A 24,627-nucleotide genomic window follows, 5' to 3' on the forward strand; every position below is an offset into this window, starting at 1 on the left:
ATGTCATTCCCTTAGCCAAAAAATCTTCAATGGTGCCCCATTGTCTAAACTGTTAAAAAAATTTTTTTGCTGGCATTCAAGGCTTTCTACAAACTAACTTTAAGTTACCTTTTCAATTTTGTCTTCGACATCAATTGTCTGACTCACATCAAGAAAGTCCTTTTAACTATCTCTATAATAGAGGATACTCATTTCAGCTGCCAAGATTTGCATAACAATTCTCTCTTTCTTTTAACCTGCTCTGCCCTTTCTTTCCCACAGACAGGCCTCTCCCTTTCTGCTACCCAAACCCCTAAGCATCCTAGAACATAGCTTCTGTATGAAGCCTTCTCTGACAAGCTCGGCACACAATGATCTTTCCTTTGTCAGAGTTACTAAGACTTTATTGATTTGTATCATGTGCTTTGAAGTTTAATTCTCTATTGCCTTATGTTCACTCATTCACAGAATTTTTTACATCTTGATCACAAGCTCTTAGAGGGCAGGGAGCTATAACTTTATTTTTTGTGTCTATCTTTCCCTAGCCTTTGCACAAAGATTTGTGTATAAAAGTTTACTTACTTTGTGTGTGCGTATATATGTATGTACATATAGTTTTCCTTAATATGAGTTCCTTGAGGGAAGGGCTATTTCATTTTTGTCTTTGTATCTCTATTGCCCAGCACAGACCCTAGTACATGGTAGGTGCTTAATAAATGGTCATCAATTGATTAATTGATACAAAATACTTTTCCAATCACTTTATTTTGGTTTCACAGGTTCGAGAAGCACATCCAATCCCTTATCAGACAGCATAAACAATGTATATTGGTCCATGTGACTTTTGCTATGGCTTGTCACAAAGCAGATGATACCTTTCAGCAATGGACAGATGGCTAAACAAGATATAAAATTAAATTAGCAAAGATGGAACACAGATGGAGATAGGAAGGTCAAGATGTTAAAGGTCAAAAGAAAGTGATTCCATGTTGCATGAGGAACTGTGGTCATGGCTGCATGGCCTTTAGTGGGAGAAAGTAGGAGGGCTCTTCAATGCATGAAAGAAGCACACACTCACCCAGGGTTGTTCAAAACTATAAGTACGTCTTCGATCTTCAACATCTTCATCCTGCTTTGCTTGCTGAAATTCTTGCCTCAGACGCTGTATCCGATCATGGTTGCTAGGAGTCGATCTGTTGCTAAAATAGAGAAGGGGGGCAAAGAAGACACTTGAGAATTGTAATCTGTGAATTGCAGTTGCTAAGGGAAAAATGGCAGCTTGCTGTGAAATGACACTACTTTAGAAAGAGTGAAAGAATTTTAAAACAATCTGTGAGCATTTAAAATATGTTTTCCGTTTTCTTATTATGATTAAAGCTTATTTAAATTATTTAAGACAAATATCCAGTGAAGTGAGAAGCATTTTAGCAGATTTAAAAATAATAATCTTTTAAAAGCCTGGCATTTTCCAAACCAACTGGCATGCTTGAGTAACTGTCATCCAAGGTGATGCTTTACACCAAAGGACCTTTACACCAAAGACAATCAACATATCCCAAATTCAAGAACCAAATGAGGAGTCAGATCTGTTTCTTCACTAACATGCACATCTGTGCCCCCAAACTCCTACAGGCATCTTTATAAATTTAAAAGTATAATATGCCCAAGGCAAAGAAGATCAGTCACAAGAATAAATCAAAGTCCAAGCCTAAAGCACTTAGAGTCTATACCAGTCATTTTAGGACTTAATTAAATGTTTCTTTGTATTGCAATATAACTGAAATTAAGCTCCTTTTCCTCATCTATAAAAACAGGCATCCTATCTAGATCCAATGAGAAAACAACGAAAAAATATTTTTGAAAAAATCTGTAGCAGCATCCAGCTAGTCCTCTACTGAAAGAAAAGGATAACCTATGGACATCCTTTATTCTCCCCTGGTATCCTCACACTGTCGAGACAACTAGAAGAAGGGCCTCAGCATATTAAGAGAACTGCACTGTGGAATACTTATAGGAGAAGAGACAAGAGCAGCATAGGATGAGCAGACAGGCATAGTTCGCCACCCATGTAATTGAAAAAAAAAATCACCTACTTCAATGAGATCAAAGATTCACCAAGGTATATTATCTCCCTAAAGTCAGCATGACTCATCTTCCCAAGTTCAAATCTGGCCTCAGACACCTACAAGTTGTGTGACCCTAAGCAAGTCACTCAAGTTTGTTTGCCTCAGTTTCCTTATAAGTAAAATGAGCTGGAGAAGGAAATGGCAAACCACTTCAGTATCTGTCAAGAAAACCCCAAATGGGGTGACAAAGAGTCAGATGTGATTGTAACGTCTAATAAACACACATCTTCCCAGTGAGGTGGGATGCACTTTGTGAACTGGAATCATGCCTTAGAATTCTTATGGCACTAAGTCATCAAGTCAAGGAGCAGCTGTTAAGCACCTACTAGGTGCTAGGTGGAGATGAATTCAATTTCACTGAAAAAGGGTCCATCCAGCCTGTTGTTCACAGTTGTCCTCATGTAGCAGGCAGACCCTAGCTAATTTAATTGTCCAAAAGCAACATGGGATGAGAGAGAACCTTGCCACAGGCCAGCGTAGAATTCTCTGGCTACGGCATCCGCCTATACGGATGTGTACTTTAAAGGATCCTGGAGATAAAAGAATTCAGATAGAAAAATGTTCATGTTTAGGATGCTATCCTCAGATGAACAGCAACATTTAAAAAATAGTAACTCTATTCTTTCATTATTTAATCTACCAGGTCTCCTTCAGATTCTAATTTTAAAGAATTTTATTAGGGACTCTTGGATGCTGTATCAATATACTCAACTTTATTATTTTCACAAGTCCATAAGAGCCTGTCATTCCTTTGTTCAGTTTCTGCCAAATCTTTTAAACTGATCAGCCCAAGAGCATTAACGGTTAATGGACCCATAAAATGTTTTTGACAATACAGAGCTTCGGAGCAAGATTTGGTTATGACTTTACTACCAGAGTAACTTCCTTCTACTTTTCTGTAAGGCAGAATAATGCTATTTCCCTTTGTTATTTAAAATCATACACAGCATCATGAACTGTTCTTTCTAAAACATAAATTTGTTGTAATGGCTACCCTAGGTAATACCTAATCTATAGAACCCTTTGTCCCCTCTTTATGGGAAACGGTAATGAAATATGCACAAGAATGGCTAATTTCCTAAGACAAAGAGATAGGAAAGTGAATGTTCATTAATCTCACTGCCTTCTTTCCAGCTGTGCCTTTTTTTTTTTTTTTTGGTTTCTGGCATACTTCATAGATTTTAATGTGAGCATTGTAGGAAGCTTGACAAACAAATATTTTACATCAAGTGTAACCAGAAGCTTTTTCTCCTTCATTTTTAGCATGTTATTGTAGGTTTCTTTAACCCTATGGTTCTTGTCTTCCCAAAGCCCAAACCACTTATAAATACTCCCTACACAATAGAGAAATCCAGGCTCACAAAGAGATGAACCAAAGGCTCCTAATTTAGGGACTAAATGAAGTTCCTTCTCTGAAAAATCCACATGTTACCCCAAGGGGAGGACAAACCTTGGAAGTGACCCGTTCCTTAGTTCTCAAATCATTGCTATGCCGCTCTCTTCCCCAATGCACAGAAAGTCGTGCTATTTAACAAGCTAAAAACTTTCTTTCAATTGCCCAAGAAAACTCCATTGACTTTCCTGAGGCTAGTGAAGCCATTTTCAAGCCAGAATTGGAAACAGAAGCTGACTGGGTTTCAGGAATTAAAGAGGGCTCCCAAGGCCTGGATGCTAGACAGGCAGATTGGCTGCCTGTGGGTGAAATTAATAGCTAGCATTTTAGAGCACTTATAGGTCTGTGATGTACTTCACAAATATATTTCATTTTATTTTTATGATATCCCTGATAGGTAGGTAGGTGCTAATATCCTTCCTATTTTACAGGTGGGACAACTGAGGCAGACAGCAATTAAGTAACTTGCTGAGGAGCACACAGCTTTGAAGTATCTGAGGTGAGATTTGTGCTTGGGTCTTCTGACTCCAGCTGCAGCGCTCTCTCCACTTGGGCATTTAGCTGGCTAGAAGAAGGGAAGAAAATATTACAAAAGTTTCATCCTGTCTCATTATCCTGGTCCACTTTTGGTTCTCTGAGGTCACTCTGTTGCCTCCACAGTCAAGAAAGCCAAAAGGATTATTGTTATCATTCGTTAGCAAACGTGACTGCTGTTTGTCTAGCCCAACTGGGCCACATTATGTGGCCTGCCAAAGTCGGGTTGTTCGTTGGTATTTATGAGAAAGAGCCTAAGGATGTCACCTAAGGCATTAAACCGATAAGATGGGAGAGAATCAATGTGCTTCTCTGCAACAGGAAAAGTTCTCTATTGGGTGAAAGCATGGAGAAAGGAACAGAGATTTCCTGGGTAGGGTCTTTCAGAAGAAATGAGAGAGCCAGGTACTCTGAAGTGAGTTCTTAATCTCATTAGCCCCAGTGCATTAGGAGCCTGGGTTCTAGCCCAGCTATTCACCAACTAACTCCATGATGCTGGGAGTGATAGAGTGAAGAGAGCCCTGATCTAGAGGACTAGTATTCAAGTCCCAGCTTTGCCATTCAATTATGTGTCTTTGGGCAAGTCACTTAACCCAGGTCTCCTCATACTTAAAATGATGACTAGATGACCTACAGGCTCTCTTATAAAGATACAAGAGGCAACTGGTAGTGTAGTAGATAGATGGGTCAGGAGACAGGAAGACCTGAGTTCAAATCCATTCTTACTAGCTCTTAATCTCTATTTGCCTCAGTTTCCTCAACTGTAACATGGGGATAATAATGATACTTTCCTCTCACAGTTGTTACGAGGATCAAATGAGATGATATTTGTAAAAAGTACTTAATTCAATTCCTGGCATGTAGTAGGCATTGTATAAGTGTTTAATCCCTTATTCCTCTTCTAGCTATAAGTCTATGAGCCACATAGATGTCTCTGGGCCAGAGGTCTCTTCTATGTAAAATGAAGGGACGGGATTAAAAAAATCTAAAAGGTCCCCTCCCCCACCCCAGATTTCATATTATATGAGTCAATGAAAGGCAGAAGGCTGAGGTTCAGTACAATTTAGGATTTGGGTTTATACTGATGCTGGTGGCAAAGGATGCCATGGACCTGTGCTATGGAAATTGTGAGCAGATAATGAATCAGAACAGTTGCAAGTAACTGTGGCTAGAAATCACCCTTTCCACTGGTAATTAACGTGAAGATTACAACCTCTCCTTTCAGATCCAGAATGCAATACAGACCTCATGCCTCGGTCCTTTTCAGGCTGAATTGTTGGGAAGCGCTTTACAGAAGTCCCCCTTTAAGACCAGCTGGAAACCTCAAATCATGCAGAATGCAGCCACCAGCCTATTTACAGGTGTGAACCTCGGGGAGCTTTCTGCACCTGCAGTAGATGCACGCACTAATCTGACCATTTCCTTCTGGAGTGCAATGTAATGTGTTGACTTTAAACCTTAAAAGCTGTGCTGTTTGGGGACTTTGGCTACTCCAAATATTGCTTCTCCCTGTAATGAAGCTGGCCCCGTTCTTTGCTACAAAGAATCCTAAGGATCACATTTCTGGGAACTGTAAAGAGGATATTTTCTATATAAGCTAGCATCTTTGAAAGCACCTGTTTATCCTGACGAGCCAAGTACAGTGTCCTTTAGGGCGCCATGTCTGACCTTGCCTTTGAGCCTGGCCATGCCTTGACAGATAAAAGTTATGATGCGATTAATGAATTTTTATGGATTTAAAAATATTTTGAAATTTGCATTTTTAATTATGTAAATGGAATCTCGAGGCCCCAAAGCATGGGACATAGCTTTAAGAATCAAAAATCAATCAGGGAAAATAGTCATACATATTTCAGTAAGAAGGTCTAATGCTGGGGGACATTATACTAGTTGGTCTAAAACTTTGCCATCCGATCTTCCCAGTCTTCAAATAAACAAACAAATCCGACAAGACTGTCTGTATTATTAAGGAGAGAACAGAACAAGGCATTGATTGAAGGAAGGAGTGTAGAAGAAAAGTTAATTCTGCTACCCTTACCTAGAATGCTTTCCCTTTCTATCTAAATCCCACCCATAGGTCAGGGCTCAATTCTGGGCTCAATGTTTTCCCCAATTACTGCAGTCCATTTTGATCTCCCCATTCTGTGAACTTGAATAATATTGATAGTCTGAACCACACAATATAACATTTAATTATAAGCTCGCTTATCCAATTCTTTAGTTATTATATTCTCTCTCTCTCTCTCTCTCTCTCTCTCTCCTCTCTCCTTCTGAGGGCAAGGATTATATCATTTTGAAAATGTCCCTTGGCAGCATCTAGCACAGTGCTAGACAGAAGATATGTAATAAAAATTTTAATAATCTAATTCAACATCTATTTATCAAGTACCTTCAATGGGAGATTCACTCTTCTAGGCACTGTACAGATCGTGAGGGGAAAATAGATAGAAGTACATCTGTAAAATGAAGAAGTTGGAGGAGGAAATCTCAAAGGTTTCTTCTAGGTTCATATCCTGTGACCCTGTTCTCAAGGAGCTTACATCCTAATATGAAGGAAATAACTCTACACAAACAACCATGCTAGAAGAGAGAGCATGATAAGCACGAGAAAAATGCATGGCATATTATTATGGGAAATCTGAGGAGGGAGAGCTTCTTTACAGCTAGGTGAGAGAGGAAGACTTAGGTACTTAGGAAGGATGGCACCTCAACAGAAAGCGATGAAGTGAAAGCCTATAGAGAATATTCCAGACAGAGTGGAAGTCATAAGCAAAAACATGGAGACGAGACTAGGTCAGCAGACGTAACAGGGATAGAGCACTACAGATGGGCTGGAATAAACCTTATATGAAGGAGAGAAGATGATAAAGCTGAAAAAAGGTTTATTGATAGGATGGTGAGACTGCCGATTTTCTGTCAGCTGAGGAAAAGGAGTCGTTATAGAAGGAGAGATTGAAGGAACGCGTAGAATGATTAGCCCAGGCAGGGATTAGGGCCATCTTATCTTCTGGGTCTGGAGGGATGATGGGAAAGGCTAGGTGAAGACATTTAGAGGTTTAGAGTAGCAGGGGAGAGTTGAATGAGTTCATATGGAATGGCCTCAATTTTCTCCATAAGAAAGGAACCTGAGGATGCCACAGAGAATGAAGAGAGAGAAGATGGATATGGGGTCTTGCAGAATTAAGAGGTTTGAAACTGACATTATTAAGAATGGGACATATTTCAACAGAAGATGAATAAAAAACTTGTCATACAGTTGACCCATTTAGCATCAAATCATGAATTCCTTATAGAAGTTTTCAGCTGTCCAAGATTAGGAACAGAGGATGGGAGGAGTGGCCCTGAGTGGATATTCAAGGAATGGCCCAAGGTCACTTAGGGATTCCAGAGTAGAGAACAGGATAGGACCAAAAGAATTGATAGACTGGAAGAATAGAGAGAGAAATCAAAGAACCAAGAGTTACAGTGAAGGCAAAAAAAAAGTATGAAAAAAAGAGTAAAGAGGTAGGTGAATTTGAAGGATGAAATATGTGATTAGAACTTGAGTTCAGGATCTTGGATATAGAACAAATTCAAGCGATGGTGAACCCTAGTTTATCCCCACCAAGAAGAAGAACTCATATTAACATAGAACTTAGATGATTACTAAGCATTTTCCTCACATAAACTTTGAAAGGTAGGGAGGTTGGCTTTTTCTCTTTGTTTTTTGAAAACATCTGTGATTTAATTTGTATTGGGAGTAGCTGGAGAGGAATTTTCCATATGAAATGCAATTCAAGACCTTCTCAGCAACATGGAGTCTTAGAGAGTTACCTGGGGGCACAGAGAAATTGTGATTTGCCTAGCATCTCATAGTTAGTATGTGTAAGAAATTGGAATTGAACTGAGGTCTTCTGGGTTCTGAGGCCACCCCATATCCATTACAGCATATAGTCACTCAAGATAGGTAGTACAAATAGTATTATCTCCATTTTAGAGAGGAAGCAACTGAGCTGAGGGTTCAAGGGACTTACCAATGATCAATCAACCCTGATGTTGGAGCTACAGTAAGTGATGGATCTAGAACACAAACCTGAGTGAAGTCCAGTGCTCCTATCCTCCTTTCAACCTTGGTGCCTCTCATGAAGGGTGGCTGATTTGGAATATAAATTGAGGGGTAACTGCTTTGAAAACTCTAAAATGCTACATAGAAGGTAAGGTGGCATTCTTATTCTTGGCCATCTGCCTGCATGAGAAAATAATATTGGAATTTGGACCATTCTCTGCAAAATTGCTAATGAGACCCTTATCCATGGGGGACACACCCAGAATTTCAATTCTGATAATGGTCCATTCCTACAATCTCTTTGAGGCTGGGAATTTTGGGGTCCAGGTAAAACAGTCACAACTCACTTCTGATTTAAATATAATTTATTTTTCCTAATGTCTGGACTTCTATCCCTCAAGGTATATGAATGTGAATTTGCAAAAGCATTGGTTAAAAAAACTGGTCTCAACCACCAAAACTCTACTTCCAGGCATTTTTGCTTTCCCCGACTATTGCTCAGTTCTATGCAATTTACTTTTTAGAAGGGCAAAAATTACACTTCAAATGTTGGTGAATTTAATATCCACATTTGGCATCACATTATTGTGGGTGCAAAAGGGTTAATAAAACACCATTCTTTTCTCATCCAACGTCCAAAAAGCCCATTTCCAAAGCAATTGAGGGATCTTGAAAATAATGAGATTCACACTGTCCCATGAATTTTGCTGTTGATGCATCTCTAGCTCCCTTAGGTATCTCTGGCATACACACCAAGGGGACAAAGCACTCCAGTCCAGCTCACTGGAAAATCTTTCAGGTGGATGGAATTTTTTTTCTGTCCACCTGCCAGTATTTCAAAGCCCTTCCCAACTTGAACTTTTTACATTCAACACTTCTGTTGAATTCCGTGTTGCTTCCTCTGGCAGCTTTCACAGTGTACCTTTTAAGGAGAGTTGCTCTTCTTGCCCTCTGCACTCAGAAATACTAGTTTCCTGGATTCCCAATTTTTTCAAGGCCTGTTTAAATTCTTTGGGAAACAGATGCAATCTACACAGTAGGATGCTAGTGTTTTAGTTCAACCATTACAGGGAAATGTATTTCTTTATTGACTTCCAAGGGAGTAATGCAGACAGAGGGGCTAAGGACTCCTGTCTATTATGTAAAACACCCACCCTCCAGTACCAGTGCTTTTTCTTTTTAAAGCTTTCCAGTAGAAGCAAATTAGAGCACTTTCCCCTTTCCTTCCCCAATTACTAATTGTTCTTGGATAAACATCAAAGGAAAGGCTTTTAGTCCCTTTCCTTTGTACAAATGGTAAATCTGAAAATCAGCTACTCCACGAATGTCACTTAAAACAGACACCAGGATCAGCACGAGCTAGAAATGCTCCTGAAAGCGAGGCGCATATAGGGCAGACCTGTCACGTAGCTTTAGTAACAAGCAGCCAGCAATGACCATCAGCATCTCAGATCATTAAGCAATGTCTCACTGTGATGTCATGCACTGATGTTCAGAGCTGCCATCCTTTCAAAACAGACAGATTGTCAGTGTGATAAAGTAGTTACAAACAAGCTCTTGAACAGGGATGACTGAAGGGATGGAGGGAAAAAATGCCATTAGCCTGGAGAGGAATGGGCAGGGACCCTAATAATAATGCCAGGAAACAACGACAGACGCCCTTCTTTCCAACTGGACAGCGATTTCATCGAATATTCCTGATCTTGGGATAGCTAAACAGTTCTAACCTACAGATGTCAAAACAGAATTCTTAATTGCTGTAAATTAGTGAGCAAACACAGACTCCTCATTAAACTCATTAAATCCCTTATAGTGGAAGGTACTTCAAATCAGGAGTATTCTTCTGAAACTCATAGGTATAAGGAGGTATACTAAGGCAATGCAAGTCAGAACGTCAAACTCTTGAAGACATGTTCATTCTGACAAGACGTGTTTTAAGCAGCCAAGTATCTTTCTGGCCAAGTTTGCAGCTACACTTTGCTTAGAAGGTACAAAAAAATTTCACATCTGCTCTGAGGCATTGAAGGCAAGGGGTTTGATGGAGCCTTGCACTTTCTTCCAAAGTGCTCGCTCCAAGCAGATGAACTTTACTACTGTCCCTTGGACACGTGAAGAAACATAGATTGCCAAGTTCAAAAGAAAAAGGAGAGAACAGCAGAAAACACTATAGAAAAGTGAACTCCAGACCATGAAATGAGGCAAAAGCATTAGCCCGAGTGGGCTAAGAAGGATGGATCTTCCTCATTCTTCTGTTGCTCTTTTCCTCAAGTTGAAAGATTTATGAGGAATGAGTGGGGAAGAGGTGGGAGGGTTAAACCAAGAAATGTATCAATTACTAAACTACAAATAAAAATAACTTCTCTGCCCAAGCTTCATTAAGTTTTATCAGCCAGTATCTTGGGGTTTTACACTCAAACCACAGGTCATAAATTCACAGTAAATCCCCCATATGTTCACCAAACACCTGAATTCAATTTCTCTTCTTGTTGTGGAGTTGGAATGTGCTGCTCAAATTAATTATGCATACAGAGTTAGTTCCTAACAAGGGCAGCTTCTTCTTTACTGAAGGGTAGATGTAGCATTTGAAATTCGTGCCACATATCTTTTTCAATCTTAGCCTACTTCTGTGGATATAAAAATGTAAAACCCGTCACCAATTTGTCCATTGAAAAAAATGAAGATAGGAAGTATTTTTCTTTAATTCCTATACTCCTCTCCTCCCCCCCCCCATTAAATGCAAAGATCAACAGTCTGACAAAAAGCTTTCAATATGGGGGGAGAAGGGAGCCCTCAGAAAGAGATGTTGTTAAATACTATATTGGGATGAATGCTCACATTTAGTTTGTATTCTTTAAAAAAAACTTAAGTGAGGAGCTGTACCTATGTATATGTGTGAAATGAGCTATTTAGTAAATTTTATGTCATTTCCAGTTTATTTTCACAGTTTCCCTCATCATCTGTAACATGAAAAGAATTATGAGAAACTTATGCAAATCCCAAAGGCGCTCACTTTCTCCAGCTGATAAAATTCATTTCCAGATTCTGACACCCATGATTTGTTGTCCATTTCACACCAATTTCAGTGCAATAAATCATAACAAATTAAAAACATACAGCTATATTCTCTGGGTTAAAAAGGTGGTTACTGAAGCTGTTAATACAAGCGCCTGCCTTGAGTGTGATCACCCTAGCCCTCCAAAGGCTTTCGAAGATGGGGAGGTCACCTCGTGACATTAGATACCTCAAACTCTCAAGACCAGATTTCACTCTCAGTCCCTCTGTGGTCATTCTGTAACAGGGCCATCATTTTATAACCAGCAAACTCTCCGGAATGCACCCCTAGCCCCTTTTATTGCCGCCATCACTCTTCCTTATTAGCCTGTCACTGATCTCATGCAAGAGCAAGAGACATTAAGCTTTACTTTTCAGGGGAATTCCTCCAGCTACAAAGGAAAAACAAATATTTTAGGACCCAGCAATAAACATGTGAAAACAGACAGTCTGTGGCTGGTGTTGAAGGAAGCTCTTCTTGGCTGTTGTTAGGTTTCACAAAAATAATATCAGCCAGCTTCTGACTAAATGTGATGGCTATGTCTAAAACAAACACATTCTTAATGATTTAGTCTGTTTTAAACTCAATACAAAAGTAAACACTATCTGGTAGAGATTTTGGGGTGGAGATGGGGCAAAACTTTATGATTTTTTTAAAATATAGTGTTAAGACTATTTAAAACAACAAAATTTGTGTGTGTGTGTGTGTGTGTGTGTGTGTGTGTGTGTGTGTGCATGTCATCATGCGTGCATGCAGGCATAGCATTAGCACATTTAAAAATAATTAAATCCCAGAGTTAGGAAAACAGGACACATTACTTTTGCTCCTGTAACAACACAGAAACATGACCTAAGAAGGTGGCATGCAAAGCATCAAGAAGTCTTCCCCCTAAATAGGCAATGTTGCTGATCTAAGTGTCTAAAAATAGAAGATATTTGTAAGGCAAAAATGAGTTCTAATTGTACATTTAGCTTCAAATGGCTACCTTTAGTTTTCAAGATGGGATTTTGCTGCTTTCAAGCAAGACACCCTCTGTGGCATTTTTCTTTGCAAATTGTTCACTGAGGGGATGGTTTTGGGATTTGTGCCAAAAGTACATTTGCTTTTCACAGGTAACATGAGTTTCTGAATGTGTCTAATAAATGGTGAGAAAAAATAAGGCATTCAAGAGGGTTATGGAGTTGAAGAAAGTTTTTATGGCTTATATTATTCATTCCCTAAAAACCACTGGGGATCTAAAGGTTAACCAGTTATAGTGCACAGCTAAAAAAAAAATCCATGCTTTAATCTAAAATATATACTTATGTGGCTGGGTATAAAGCAAATGAAATTCAAAATCAGAGAAAATTTCAAAGAAATGAAACATGCATAAGGGAGCAAATCACTACCAAAGTATGGAAACATTGAAATAAAAAAGCAATGGAGATGAAATCGTAAGACCTAATGGGTTTAAAGAGTTGATGCCAAAATAAAAAAGAATTAACATGTTCTTTTTCATATTAGGGAGGGTTTTTTTTATCACCCTAGCATAGAAAGTAATTATGGCACAATTATTTTAATTCTTTAATCATGGGACTATTACACAGATTTCAAGGCTAACATTTTCTTTGTTTTTGCATTCTCTCTGTCTTTAATGACAGCTTAATTGCAAAATACTTTATGAAAACTCAACCATGTTGAGTTTTTTTTTTCCAAAAATGAAATATTCCCATGCAATGCTGTGTGCAATGATCATGTCTTCCTATCACCTCTTGATTAAAATTTCCATTACCTACTTGATTCAACTCAAAGTAGAATCAATGCAATTGGGAAAATATGTTGTCTGCCTGTTTCATGTATGCTTTCTTTTGGGTCCAACTCTGAAAATATGTTTTAGTATTACAATATTATCATTAAAATGAATTCACTAATTAGGTTTTTTCCTCAAAAGTTAAAAACAGGGATGTAGCCACATAAAGAGATTGCTTGTGCCAGTGTTTCCTAATGTTTTCTTAACATCATAATTTATATTACACTTGATAATTATTTGAATCCTTATCTTTCTTTTGCTCACAATTTGGCCATGTCCCCAATTCTGTCAGGATGGAGAGGTAAAAGTAAAATGAGACAGAGCATCAACCAATGTTGTTAGCAGTTCCTGGCTGCTGGCTTAGAATTGGTGGAGATTTCAGTTCTCTGTATGATTCCTATTCCATCTTCTGTCCTTACCTCCATTACTCAGGTTCCTCATCAGGAAAATGGGGTTGGAGGAAATTACTGGACTTTAATGTCCTTTAAGGTCCTTTTAGCTCTGAATCCATGATCTTAGGAAAATAAATCAATATTCATTCAAGAGTTAAGTTAAAATCTTAAAATTTTTTAAAATGAATAATTACTTTATACTTTCCAAAGCTTCCAACCTGAGTAAGCCTCCTAACATAATTTTAGTCAATAGCTTACAAACTTTTTGTTTTGTTTTAAACATAGTCCTTTTTAGGAATTGATCCCCAAGCTTTTTTCTTTGCCATGTGTCCAAATTAACCTATCTTTTTCTGATTTTCATCACAGAGTTTCATTGATTCCCTAGTGGTAAGGTAGTACCATTGGTGATGGCTGGATTTCACTTTAAGGTTCACTCTACCAATTATAGTATGGTCAAACCTTTTTTTTTCTTCCAAATAGTTAATATGTCTCTTTGAGGTTACCTCAAGCTTTCCTCTTTCTCCCTACATCACATTTCTCTAGTCCCAAGCTTTACCAAGAGCTTCCCTGGGACAAGCTATCCTAGATTATTGCGTTGGTGTTATTGTCACTAACATTATTATTATTATGCAAGCTGATGTCATGCAGTAGCTCTATGTAACACACAGGCGCATGTATTAGTGGAACTACATGTATTACCAAACAGATGTAATTAGAAGTAAAAGGGAATGCAGTACAGTAAATCTCTAACTAATCAGGATATTTGACAAATGGGTCATAGAATGTAAGCTCCTTGAAAGCAAGGATTATTTCATGTTTTGTCTTTGTAATTCCACCGCCTTGTACATCATAGATGCTAATAAATTCGTGTTGATAAATTGGTTGCTTAGATTGAAATATTTAATTTATATATTTTTTTCCTTCAAATCTGAGAGTTAAACATTTTTCCTAAGGTAAATTGTCCATTTCCCTGACCTAATAAATAGAGCATACTGAGTACCCTTTAAGCTTTCTTTGGTGATTTAAAGTCTTAGTGTATAAATCTTAGAATCTTACTCTGAGCATTAGTTATCATTATAGAATATTATTGAGTGTTCCAAAAATCCTAGCATAGTTTAAGCTTTAATATATCTTGTTTATTCTGACAGTGTAAGAGATTAATCTTAATCAGAAGTAATTTTAGGATATCTCTTAGAAGTTCCTATTTAAAAAATTCTTATCCCTTATTCTTTTGATGTCATTTGTGATTATCTCTTAAAAGTATAGTGAGAAAATGAATGCATACATAAATAATTAAATAAATCTGGTTAATTAATCATGGGCTCTGTTTAGTTGTTTCCTAGCTAAAGTATTATTATATTGTGTTTGACAAACGATTTTAAAACTACATTGTAGCAAACAAAACTAGAAAGGAAACAGTTAAATAGGAAAAACAATCACTGCAGAAAATTTCTCCAATAAAGATTTCATTTCCAAGCTATATGAAGAATTGATTCAAATTTATAAGAATAAAAGTCACTCCCTAATTGATAAATGGACAAAGGATATGAACAGGAAATTTTTAAAGGGAGAAATCTGAGCTATCAACAACCATATGAAAAGTTCTCCAAATCATTATTACAGAAATGAAAATTAAAGCAACACTGAAAACCTGAAACCCCTCTGATTGTCAAAGATGACCAAAGCCAGAAAATGACAAATGTTGGAGAGGCTGTGGGGAAAAAAGATACATTATTAATGCACTGTTCATAGAGGTATGGACTGATCTAGTCATTCTGGAAACAAATTTGGACCTAAGCTCAAAAACTCACACATCTACATATACTCTTTGGCCACTGCCAGATCGACTCCGAAGGATCAATTGAAGGTGGAAAAGTACACATATGTGTGAAGATATCTATAGTAGTAATTTTTGTAGCTAAAGAACTAAAAGGTAAAGGGGTGTCCATTAATGAGAGAGAGAGAGAGAGAGAGAGAGAGAGAGAGAGAGAGAGAGAGAGAGAGAGAGAGAGAGAGAGAAAGAGAGAGAGAGAGAGAGAGAGAGAGGGAGGGAGAAAGAGACAGAGAGAGAGAGAGAGAAGTGAGTGTTATGGAATATTACTGTGCTGTAAGAAATGACAAGGAAGAAATGAAGAAAAGGACAGTTTCAGAGAAACCTGGAAAGACTTGTAGGAACTGATATAGAGGGAAGGGAGCAGAGGCAGGAGAACAATTTACACAATAACAATTGTAAACACAATTTTGAAAGACTTAAGAACTCAATGCAGTAACTAAACAACCACTAAAAAACAGATGAGACATGTTACCCATCTTCTGACAGAGAGGTGACAGACTCAAGTTGCAGAACAAGAGCTATATTTTTGGATATTACCATTGTGTGGGGATTTGCTTGGTTTAACCTACTAATATTTAGATTTTCTTTTAAAAAAATAACAAAACCGTCCTATTGTAGTGAACTAAAATAGGGTAAGGGGAATGACTAACTAGTCTGCTCCCAAATGAATGTCATATCCATGAAATGGATTCTCTTTTCCTCTAGTTCTATTTTTTATTTAACATTTTCAAAGATATGCAACTTTTTTAAAGAGAACACTGAAATCCCAAACATGAATTGTTTAAAATATGGAAAGGAATCACTTGACCTTTTTTTAGTCTATGTGATGAAAGCCTTCTTCCTCCCACCCCCAAGATGTTTTTCAAAGGCCTTAACTTGGCACTTGACTAACTTAGAAATGACTTTCCTTTGAAAATCTCAATTTGGCACATTTAGAGCCTTTAATAAGTATTTGTGCTTCTGCCATGTACAAAGAACTTTGGTGTTGCAATAAATTTCAAAGGGCTGGAAAACAACTTTCTGCACCCGGCTAGACTGGATGGCCAGCCAAGGTATTACTGAGAAGTGAGAAGTGAGAGTAAAGAAATAAGAACTCAGGTGCGCATCTCAAGCAGAGCATTAATGCCTGAAGGCTCACCATGGTGATGGCTGTGCCAGCATCTACGTGATGACAGATGAGAAAGAGAAGGAGCAAAGCATCTGTTAAAGCCCAGCATGGTTCTTTACAAACAGATTGTAACACTACATTTACTGTATCTTATACCTCGAACTGACACCCAAGTACCCAGGATGGAGGGATGCAATGCCAAAACCAAATGGAACTAATTATGCATTAGGTGGCAAGAGAGGCCCAGAACATCTGAGTGTTTTAATACACATTTCTACAATATTTTAACCTAGTCATTAAGCACAAAAAAGTCAGTAGTTTAAAATTTTATGGTAACACAACTAGAATTTCTTTTTGCAAAAAACAAATGCATTAAAAATTACATATGAAAACATTAGACCTGTAGGCATCCCCTGGGCCACCTCTTGGATATGCTGACCCTGTTCTGTGTTGACACTATAATGTCACAGACCTGTACCACTATCATTTCATCTTGCCTTATCTCATATTGTAATTTCTCCTAAGACTGGCACAGATATTGTTTCATTTTGATATCATAATAGTGTCTCTGTAGATTCTGCCTGACATTTTGTTTTGACATTATGTGACAATAGACCTCCATTGACATTTCATTTTGTCACTGTAACATTATTTCTATAGGTTCGCGCTGCAATAATGTGCTGCATTATTTTGTTTTGACATCAAAATGTCATCTCTGTGGACTTGGCACTGCCACTGTCTTGAGAACTTTATGAGGAGGCATGAGGTCCATAAAACTGTTTTTAGTAATTTGGCGCCAGTTTGGCAACTATAGAATAAGCTGGGCACAGTCATGAGGCATACCCATGTATATGTCTGCTACAGATATTTGAAAATAGTTTTCTTCAAGTCACAGGGCTTTAGTGCTATAGATATAAGCTAACATGCTTAAGCCTTGATATGCCAAGAACAGGTGAGCTGATTAGTGCCTTTCCACTTCAAAAACTCGAGATAAGCAATCCTCAACCCTCTGCCACCAACTGGAGACTTTGGCCATTTCTTCAACTGACCTTGTCTGGATTTCAGGAATGTGAGCCTGGATTAAAACTCACTCCAGTCATTTCAAAACAGTATCTATTAAATACACACATACACAGTGAAGAGATGAAATGGCAATAGTTTTTTGTTTGTTTGTTTGTTTTTTTTGCTATATATCACAAACAAATTTCTAGAGAGGTCTTACAGAGAAGGTCCAAGAATCTATAAAGGTGTAGAGTTCTCCAACAGAACCAAAGACAGTTTTTCTCTTTCCTGGTTCTCCTCCTTACTCTCTTCATGAACTTTTATATCATTCCGTCCTCAAAACTCTTCTAGCAAGATTTGTCATCTATGAGGCAAACGAGCCTGGGAAGCACAGTTCTCTGAGGTTTTTTTTTTCTTTTGAAGAGAATACTCTCACCTTCTTGCATCCCCATGTTTCAAGGCCTAGATCTGGTCTTTCCTGTTCCATGCACATTTCTCAAACATCTCAGGCCACATAGAACTTCTCTGAATGCTTCATCTTTGACACTCATTTCATCTTGGACTTACTTAAATGTTATATGTTTATATTAGCATTATATTCTCAATTAAACTATGGGATAGGGATAACTGATAACTAACTAGAATTGTGATTTCATCAGTATAAGGAATTCCCAGGTGAGGACGCTCCTGCCAACAATGCAGATTGGCACCTAGTTTGCAATTTATAGTCTTACGTGCCTACCCAGAGTACTGAGAGGTGATATGATTTGCCCAGTCACACAGCCTGTGTGTGTTGGGAGTTTGGACTTGAACCCAGGTTTTTTTGGCTTTGAGGCCAACTCCTTCTATTCCCACTACATCACACTGCCTTTCTCTTACAATTAGATTGTAAGTTTATCAAAGGCCTGGCCAACACTTCATATTTCTTTGAGAACCCTTTCCACACCCAGCACAGCGCTGAGCACATACTAGGCCCTCAATTTTGGTTGTATAAATTACAAAGGAAATCTAGAATCAATCCTTGAAGACAACATGACTTCTTAAGCACTCATATGGCTACCAAACCCTTGGTCGTGAGATCCGTGCCTAGTGACAACTAAGAGACAAAGAAGAAAGTTTAGTTTGGAAAATAAGGCTGCTCAGGAAACAGATGAGGCATTTTAAGATCTTTTGAGTGATGTAGATCTGATTCAAACACAGGCCAACATGTCAGTCCAGCAAATTAGATTCATCTTCTATCTGTTAAGCCCATGTGACTGAAAGCTCATTTCAGCTAATGCCTTGGAGGCCTGTCTTGTGAATCAGCCTGCTATCTCCAGGCTTGGCAGAGTTGAGTGGGGAAGATGGTACAAAATGACTTCTTATATCATATATCCACTCTAGTGACAAAGATGAACCTCCTCTCAGGGCCATCAAGCCTTCCTTCTTCAGCACTAAGATTAACTTGTTAAGGGAAGCTCTAAAGTGAATTAAATGTTTATTTAAATTAACTGAATGTGACAGCCAAGAGGAGTTGTTTCCTGATGATTCCTAGCTGCATGGTACCCTTCCTTCAGAGGACTGATTACTTAATGTCACATTATAAATACATGTCCAGGTTTTGATTTGAAGGCCTCAGTATATGACTGAAGACCCATCTAATTGACAGCAGAGGAGAGAAAGAACAGAATTCTGCTATGTCCCCATGTCCTATCACGGCCATAAAATGCAGACAGACTAGTTGTTAACAGAAGAATAATAACATTTCATTATTTATCTGGCACTTTATATACTTTGTACACGTCCAGGTTGTCTACACAAATGAGATTAATATAAGTAAGGTATTTTATAACCATAAAGCAAGCTACAGTCATTGTGTTGTATTTTCTTCAATCATATTAGAGAACAATTAAGCTCCATAAACTTTAGTTTCAGTCCATTTTCTCCCTGATAACTTTTCAGAATACTTTACCAGTTCTTAAAAGTAAATCCAAACCCTGGAACAGGGTTTTCATTGAACGAGGGAAGTTTAAAGGTTAAAGACTGAAGGACAAGTGCTTCTGCTAACGCTATGCCTCCTGAGCAGCCACAGCTACTGAAGGCAAAGTAAAGAATGCCACCACCTCCCAAGGCACCCCATTCCACTTTGAGGTCCTCAGAAACTACCTAGTACCCTCACTTAGAACCCCTCATTTTGTAGATGGGTAAACTGAGGTTCAAGGTCATGCAGTAGAAGTAGAAACCATCTCACTCCCTGCCCAATGTTCTTTTTTTATTACACCATGTTTCTAGCTCTTCAATATTCCCCATTCTTGTATAGAAATGTAAGAAAGTATTCTCATCAGTTCTGCCTGTGAATTGGAAAAGATGGCATATAGCTTCCATTTAGAAAATTTTCTTGATGTCAAATAAATAGCACACTATTGGTTCAAGATGGAACCTTGCCACTTTAAGTGAAATGTTTTTCATACTTTATTATACCATATAGATTACAACACATGATCCAGAATAAGCAGAAAATGAGCAAAAAGTAAACATTTGGCTGTTTTAATCTAGATCCTAATAAAAGGTCAAATTTATATTCTCCCTTTGGTGAATGAATCCTTTTATTAGTACCCAGTTTAATTCAAACTCAAAGACTTCTAGAGAAGATGAATTAAATATGAATCCAAGTCCAGATCATTTTAAGCATCTCTCCCATTAACCTAAATGTGCCTCCAGACAAACCACCAAAGCAAACGCTTTTCCCCCTTCAAAATAAATAAGGCTTTTAGTCTTTTCCCTTATGGTGTAACTCATACCAAATGATGACATGCTATTTACAGTATCTGCTTTAAAAGGGCAGAGTTTCTTTTCCTATTTCAATTAAAGCTATTGCCCAATTATGCTTTCAAGAAACAATTAACAGATTAAAAAAAAAGTGTTTCCTCACACAGGCCCCTTGTCCAATTGTGAAGTGACTTCGGTTCCCCGCCATCAGTGGCAGGGAAGCAATTATTTAGTGTTAAGGTTCACTTGCTCGGGTTTAAATTTTGGTTGGAGTTGACACTAAAAAGAAACATCAATTTATTAGGAGATAAAACTTGTTCTCCAGTAATGGCGCAGCTGCATACATAAATTTATTGCAGTTTAATGTTCTCACGCATAAAGCAATTAGGGAGGGCTGCTTTCTGACACACTGTCGTGCCAAAGAAATGGGTGATATGGGATAGCAGTGGAACACACAGTGGGATCTGTATACACAATGAGGTTTACTGGGCACTGATCACCTTCTTTTCGATGTGTGCGTATCATTTAAACAAATATTGTAAACTTTACAGTAATGAGGAACTCCTTGATCCCTTTCCCTACCCAGGAGACACAGCTCAGCTTTTGTGGGCAGCCAGTGAATTACTTCTTGGTATCTAGAGCTGCTGTCTGCCCTTATTTGTGGTTTACAGTCTCACCGCAAGGGTGATGTATATGAAAATTAGTATTGGCTTTGGATTTTCAGACCATAAATTTAGAGCTTGAGGGCACCCTTGAGGTAATTTAGCCCAATCAGATGATTTTACAGATAGGGAAACTGATACCCAGAGGAGTTAAGACACTTCCCAGGCATGGACGGCTTTATCTTTGTCTTTGCATCCCCAGCATTTAGAACACAGCTTTGCATACAGCAGGCACTTAATAAATATTTGTTTATTGATTGGTCACCAAAGGTCAGGTAGGTGTCAAAAAGCAGGGCAGAAATTCAAACGCAGATACCCATCACCCTAAAGCCCGCACTCTTCGTTGCTCTTCATACCCTCTTATCATTTGGACGTACAGTGAAATCAGCCACAAAAGAATGAATTTCTCAGAGAGCTCCTGGTCCCTTGGGGCAGACCAGCCTTGTGGGAAAAAGCACAGCTAGGCATGGACATCTCCCACTCAGTCTCAAAGAAGCCACTGTCCCCAAACTTCCACTTAACGCTATCAAATAAGATTATGAATGCAAAGGACTTTGCAACCTTAAAAGTCTTCTATAAAGAAATAATCTGTCAGAGTTGCTAAGTTGGATCCAGGAGGGCCAGATTTGAATCCTCCCCCCTCAACCTTTACTATCTGGGTGATCTTAGGCAAGTAAACTTCTCTAAGCCTCAGTTTCCTCATTTGTAAAATGGGCCCGAGAATACCTGTAGTATCTATCTCCTGGGGCTGCCATAAAGCTTAACTGAGATTATGTGAAAAGAGTGCCTTCTAAACTAAAAATGTTATATAAAAGTCAGTCATTGTTACTTTTTAAAAGTCTTTCTTTTTGGTGACTATGAATCATCAGTGACCAACAATCATAATTCTAAGACTTGAAGAACAGGGAAGGTCATCATATAAATAACTTTTGCAATTGTACAGTCTTTTAAAAATGTATATTTATTTATTCGTTAGTTTTGGAAATTCAATCTCTTTTTCTTGCCCACACTGAAAGGGCAGTAGCCATTCCCATGCATAGCTTGATCCCATGGTTGATCAGCACAGAAGCCCTGATCCACTCCACATCAGAAGGGGAGAGGGAGAAAGAGAGGGAGACAGGGAGGGAGGGAGAGGGAGAGGAAGAGAGGAAGAGAAAGAGAGAGAGAGAGAGAGAGAGAGAGAGAGAGAGAGAGAGAGAGAGAGAGAGAGAGAGAATGGGGGAAGGAGGGAGGGAGGGAAGGAGGGACACAGATAGATAGACAGACAGATAGGCAGAGATAGATAGATAATAGTCAAACAAAATAAATCAACATATCAGCCACATCTGAGAATGCATGTCTGCCAAGAACTGGGTGGCATGTTTCATCATTCATATCAGTAAACATATTGGTTGTTGCTTTGGAGCAAACCTCAGAGTTGTGAGGTCTTTCAGAATATTTTTCTCCATGTTATTTTTATGTCATTATTATTATTACTACTGCTGCTACCACTATTAATTATTTTCATTTTTAAAATAGAAGAATTACAAGGCTAGCGAAGTGTGGGTATTGGTTCATTTAAGCATTTTTGTACTTGTATTTCCAGCATAGAAAAATCACTTAATACATACTTATTGATTAATATGCAAACTCTTCCGGAGGCTGAATTACATATGGCTAGGAACTTTGGGGTGAGAATTGGGGGAAATTCTAGGTTCACCCGCTCATAGACTTAGAGCTGTCATGGATCTTACAGGCATCCTACATCCAGCCCAAGAGCTTCACATGTATATAATTTCAGGCAAACAGATGGCCTCTCTATACTCTTACCTAATGCTATAACTAGGATGGGACAATAGATGTAGTCTTTCTGGGCTACAGATTTGCATTAGGTAAAGCATAGGAAGCTTCTTTCCCCCAGGACTTGGAGGTGCTATCTACCATAGACTATAGGCTGCATCAGAGATGAGAGGCAGTGAAGAAGGGGCAGAAAAACCTGAGAAGTGGCACCTGCAAATTTCTAACAGGTGTTATTTGCTCCAACTATTTCTACTTCTATTCTTCATCTGGGGATGCACTAATAGATCAGCCAACAAGCATTCATTAAAAGCCTACTATGTGCTAGCCACTGGTGCTACAAATGCAGTAGTCCCTGCTGTTAAAAATCATCCTTTCTGTTCAGAGAGACAATATGTACATACAGGATGTCACAAAAGTCTTAGAGGACATTTTAAGCTATGAAAATTTAAAGCTGTTTTAAGCTGCAGAAGCTTTAAAGAGCACTAAAACTTTTGGGACATGTTGTATATACAGAATAAATAACTCCAAGGCAGTTTAGGGATGGTGGGTACTAGAAGATGGGGAGCGGGGAAAAGATTTTATATACAAGGCAGTCCTTAAGCTAAGTGTTGAAGAGATTCTATAAGGTGGAGGCAAATCGCATGAGAATTTGTACTATGTTCCACCAAGTTTCTCAGACAGATGAAGATGGAATACCTCAGTGCTGGACAAAGGGATTCGGGGTGGAGAAAAATGTGTGGTAGCTCTGCTCTGACTGATACCCTCCTCCCCTCACCAATTTTCTAATACTTGGAGCCACAAACAGTACCATGCTGGTTTTCCCTGGAATGCCAAACAGGTGGGATTCCTTGGAAGCAAAGTTCTAGATCCTACATGGTAACTATCTTACAACTTCATCTCATTCCTGATCCTAGTGAGTTTTACAAGTCACATATGTCTGCAGTTCCCTACAGAGTGCAAAGGGTATTGCTAAGCACATGATTTCTATGTCAGCTCTTTCTCCACCTGTGAGCTCTTATAGATGCTAAAGACTTCTGTGGAGGCAGAAGCTCAAGTCTCAGAGTTAAAATAAAACTTTCAGGCTTCTAAGGAAACTGAGAGAGCCTGCTTTATGCATTGCAATGAGAGAACGAAAGGCCATGAACATCACTAGTTCTGCCAAGAAAACCTACTATCTCTTTCCTGGGTTGAATACTAATTATATCAGGTCAGTGATTACATTCCTAGCTTGCTTATCCACTGCTAGGCCCAAGGAGTGAGGAACTGCCCCCACTTGCTCTTGAAAAGGGGTCCCCTCTACTCTAGACCCATGCACATACGAGTGGGACTATGCTCTTGTTTCTCACATTCATCAACTTGTTAATTCCCCCACCCCACCCCAGACCTCTGGGAACAGATCAATTAAAAATCAGGTTTTTGATTTGTGCCTATGTCTCCCCAAAGTGAGGAGCGATCACTGTATTGATGAGCAATATGAATCAGATGTGGGACAGCTATTCTGACAGATAAAAGAAACTCTATACACAGAAGACCCAAAACATTGATAGAATGACTTAAAAAACAGGATTAGGTAACCAAAAATAACTACTGTTAACATCTCCTGGGAGACTGATACTTGAACCTCATCAGAACATAGAGCAGCTTGTGGGGTTGCTGATTATTAAATTTTTGCAATTCATCTTGGTTCTGCACTGTTCAAACAACTCCTGGTCCATGTTTGCTGGTGAAATGGGCTAGGCTTGGGCCAATACTTTTTGGGGGAAGACCATCCTCTCTGTTATGGAAGCTTCCCTTGACACTGACCAACTCCACTCATAGGACCCAAGACTTACAGACCTCACAACTTTCAAGGGCCCCTTTATAGCTGGACCTACTTGAAGGGAGCTCATGTACTCAGGAAAGGAGACACAATGTAGAAAAGGCAGCCAGGGGTCCACTATACTACATATGGGAGCATGGGGGGCACTGTCTATGCCCTGCACCCCCACCCTGAGGAATCTAGAAAAAGATCATACTACTTGCCATACAGGAATGTGGAAATAAGAGTCTAACTTCTTTTAATTGAAGTAACACCCCAAACCCCTGCCACTACAATCAGAGGAAGGACGAAGGAACCCTTTGGGGTTTGCCATATCATTAAAAAAAAATCTTGTCCCGTCGGCGGTTATGGGTGCTGTTATGGCT

At 38.7% G+C, this 24,627-nt stretch overlaps 1 protein-coding gene across 9 annotated transcripts in view; it reads right to left on the reverse strand.

The window, feature by feature from the left end:
• Window positions 1-24,627, reverse strand: part of PARD3 (par-3 family cell polarity regulator) — a 721,872-nt gene that overhangs the window by 20,630 nt on the left and 676,615 nt on the right. For all 9 annotated transcript variants that reach the window (XM_036761384.1, XM_036761385.1, XM_036761380.1 and 6 more), the window contains one exon: window positions 1,058-1,178. In XM_036761384.1, coding sequence (XP_036617279.1) covers window positions 1,058-1,178 — 121 coding nt within the window. The remainder of the gene's footprint in view (window positions 1-1,057; window positions 1,179-24,627) is intronic.

Source organism: Trichosurus vulpecula, chromosome 5 (genome assembly GCF_011100635.1).
Source record: "Trichosurus vulpecula isolate mTriVul1 chromosome 5, mTriVul1.pri, whole genome shotgun sequence".
In the NCBI taxonomy this organism is placed as follows: domain Eukaryota; kingdom Metazoa; phylum Chordata; class Mammalia; order Diprotodontia; family Phalangeridae; genus Trichosurus; species Trichosurus vulpecula.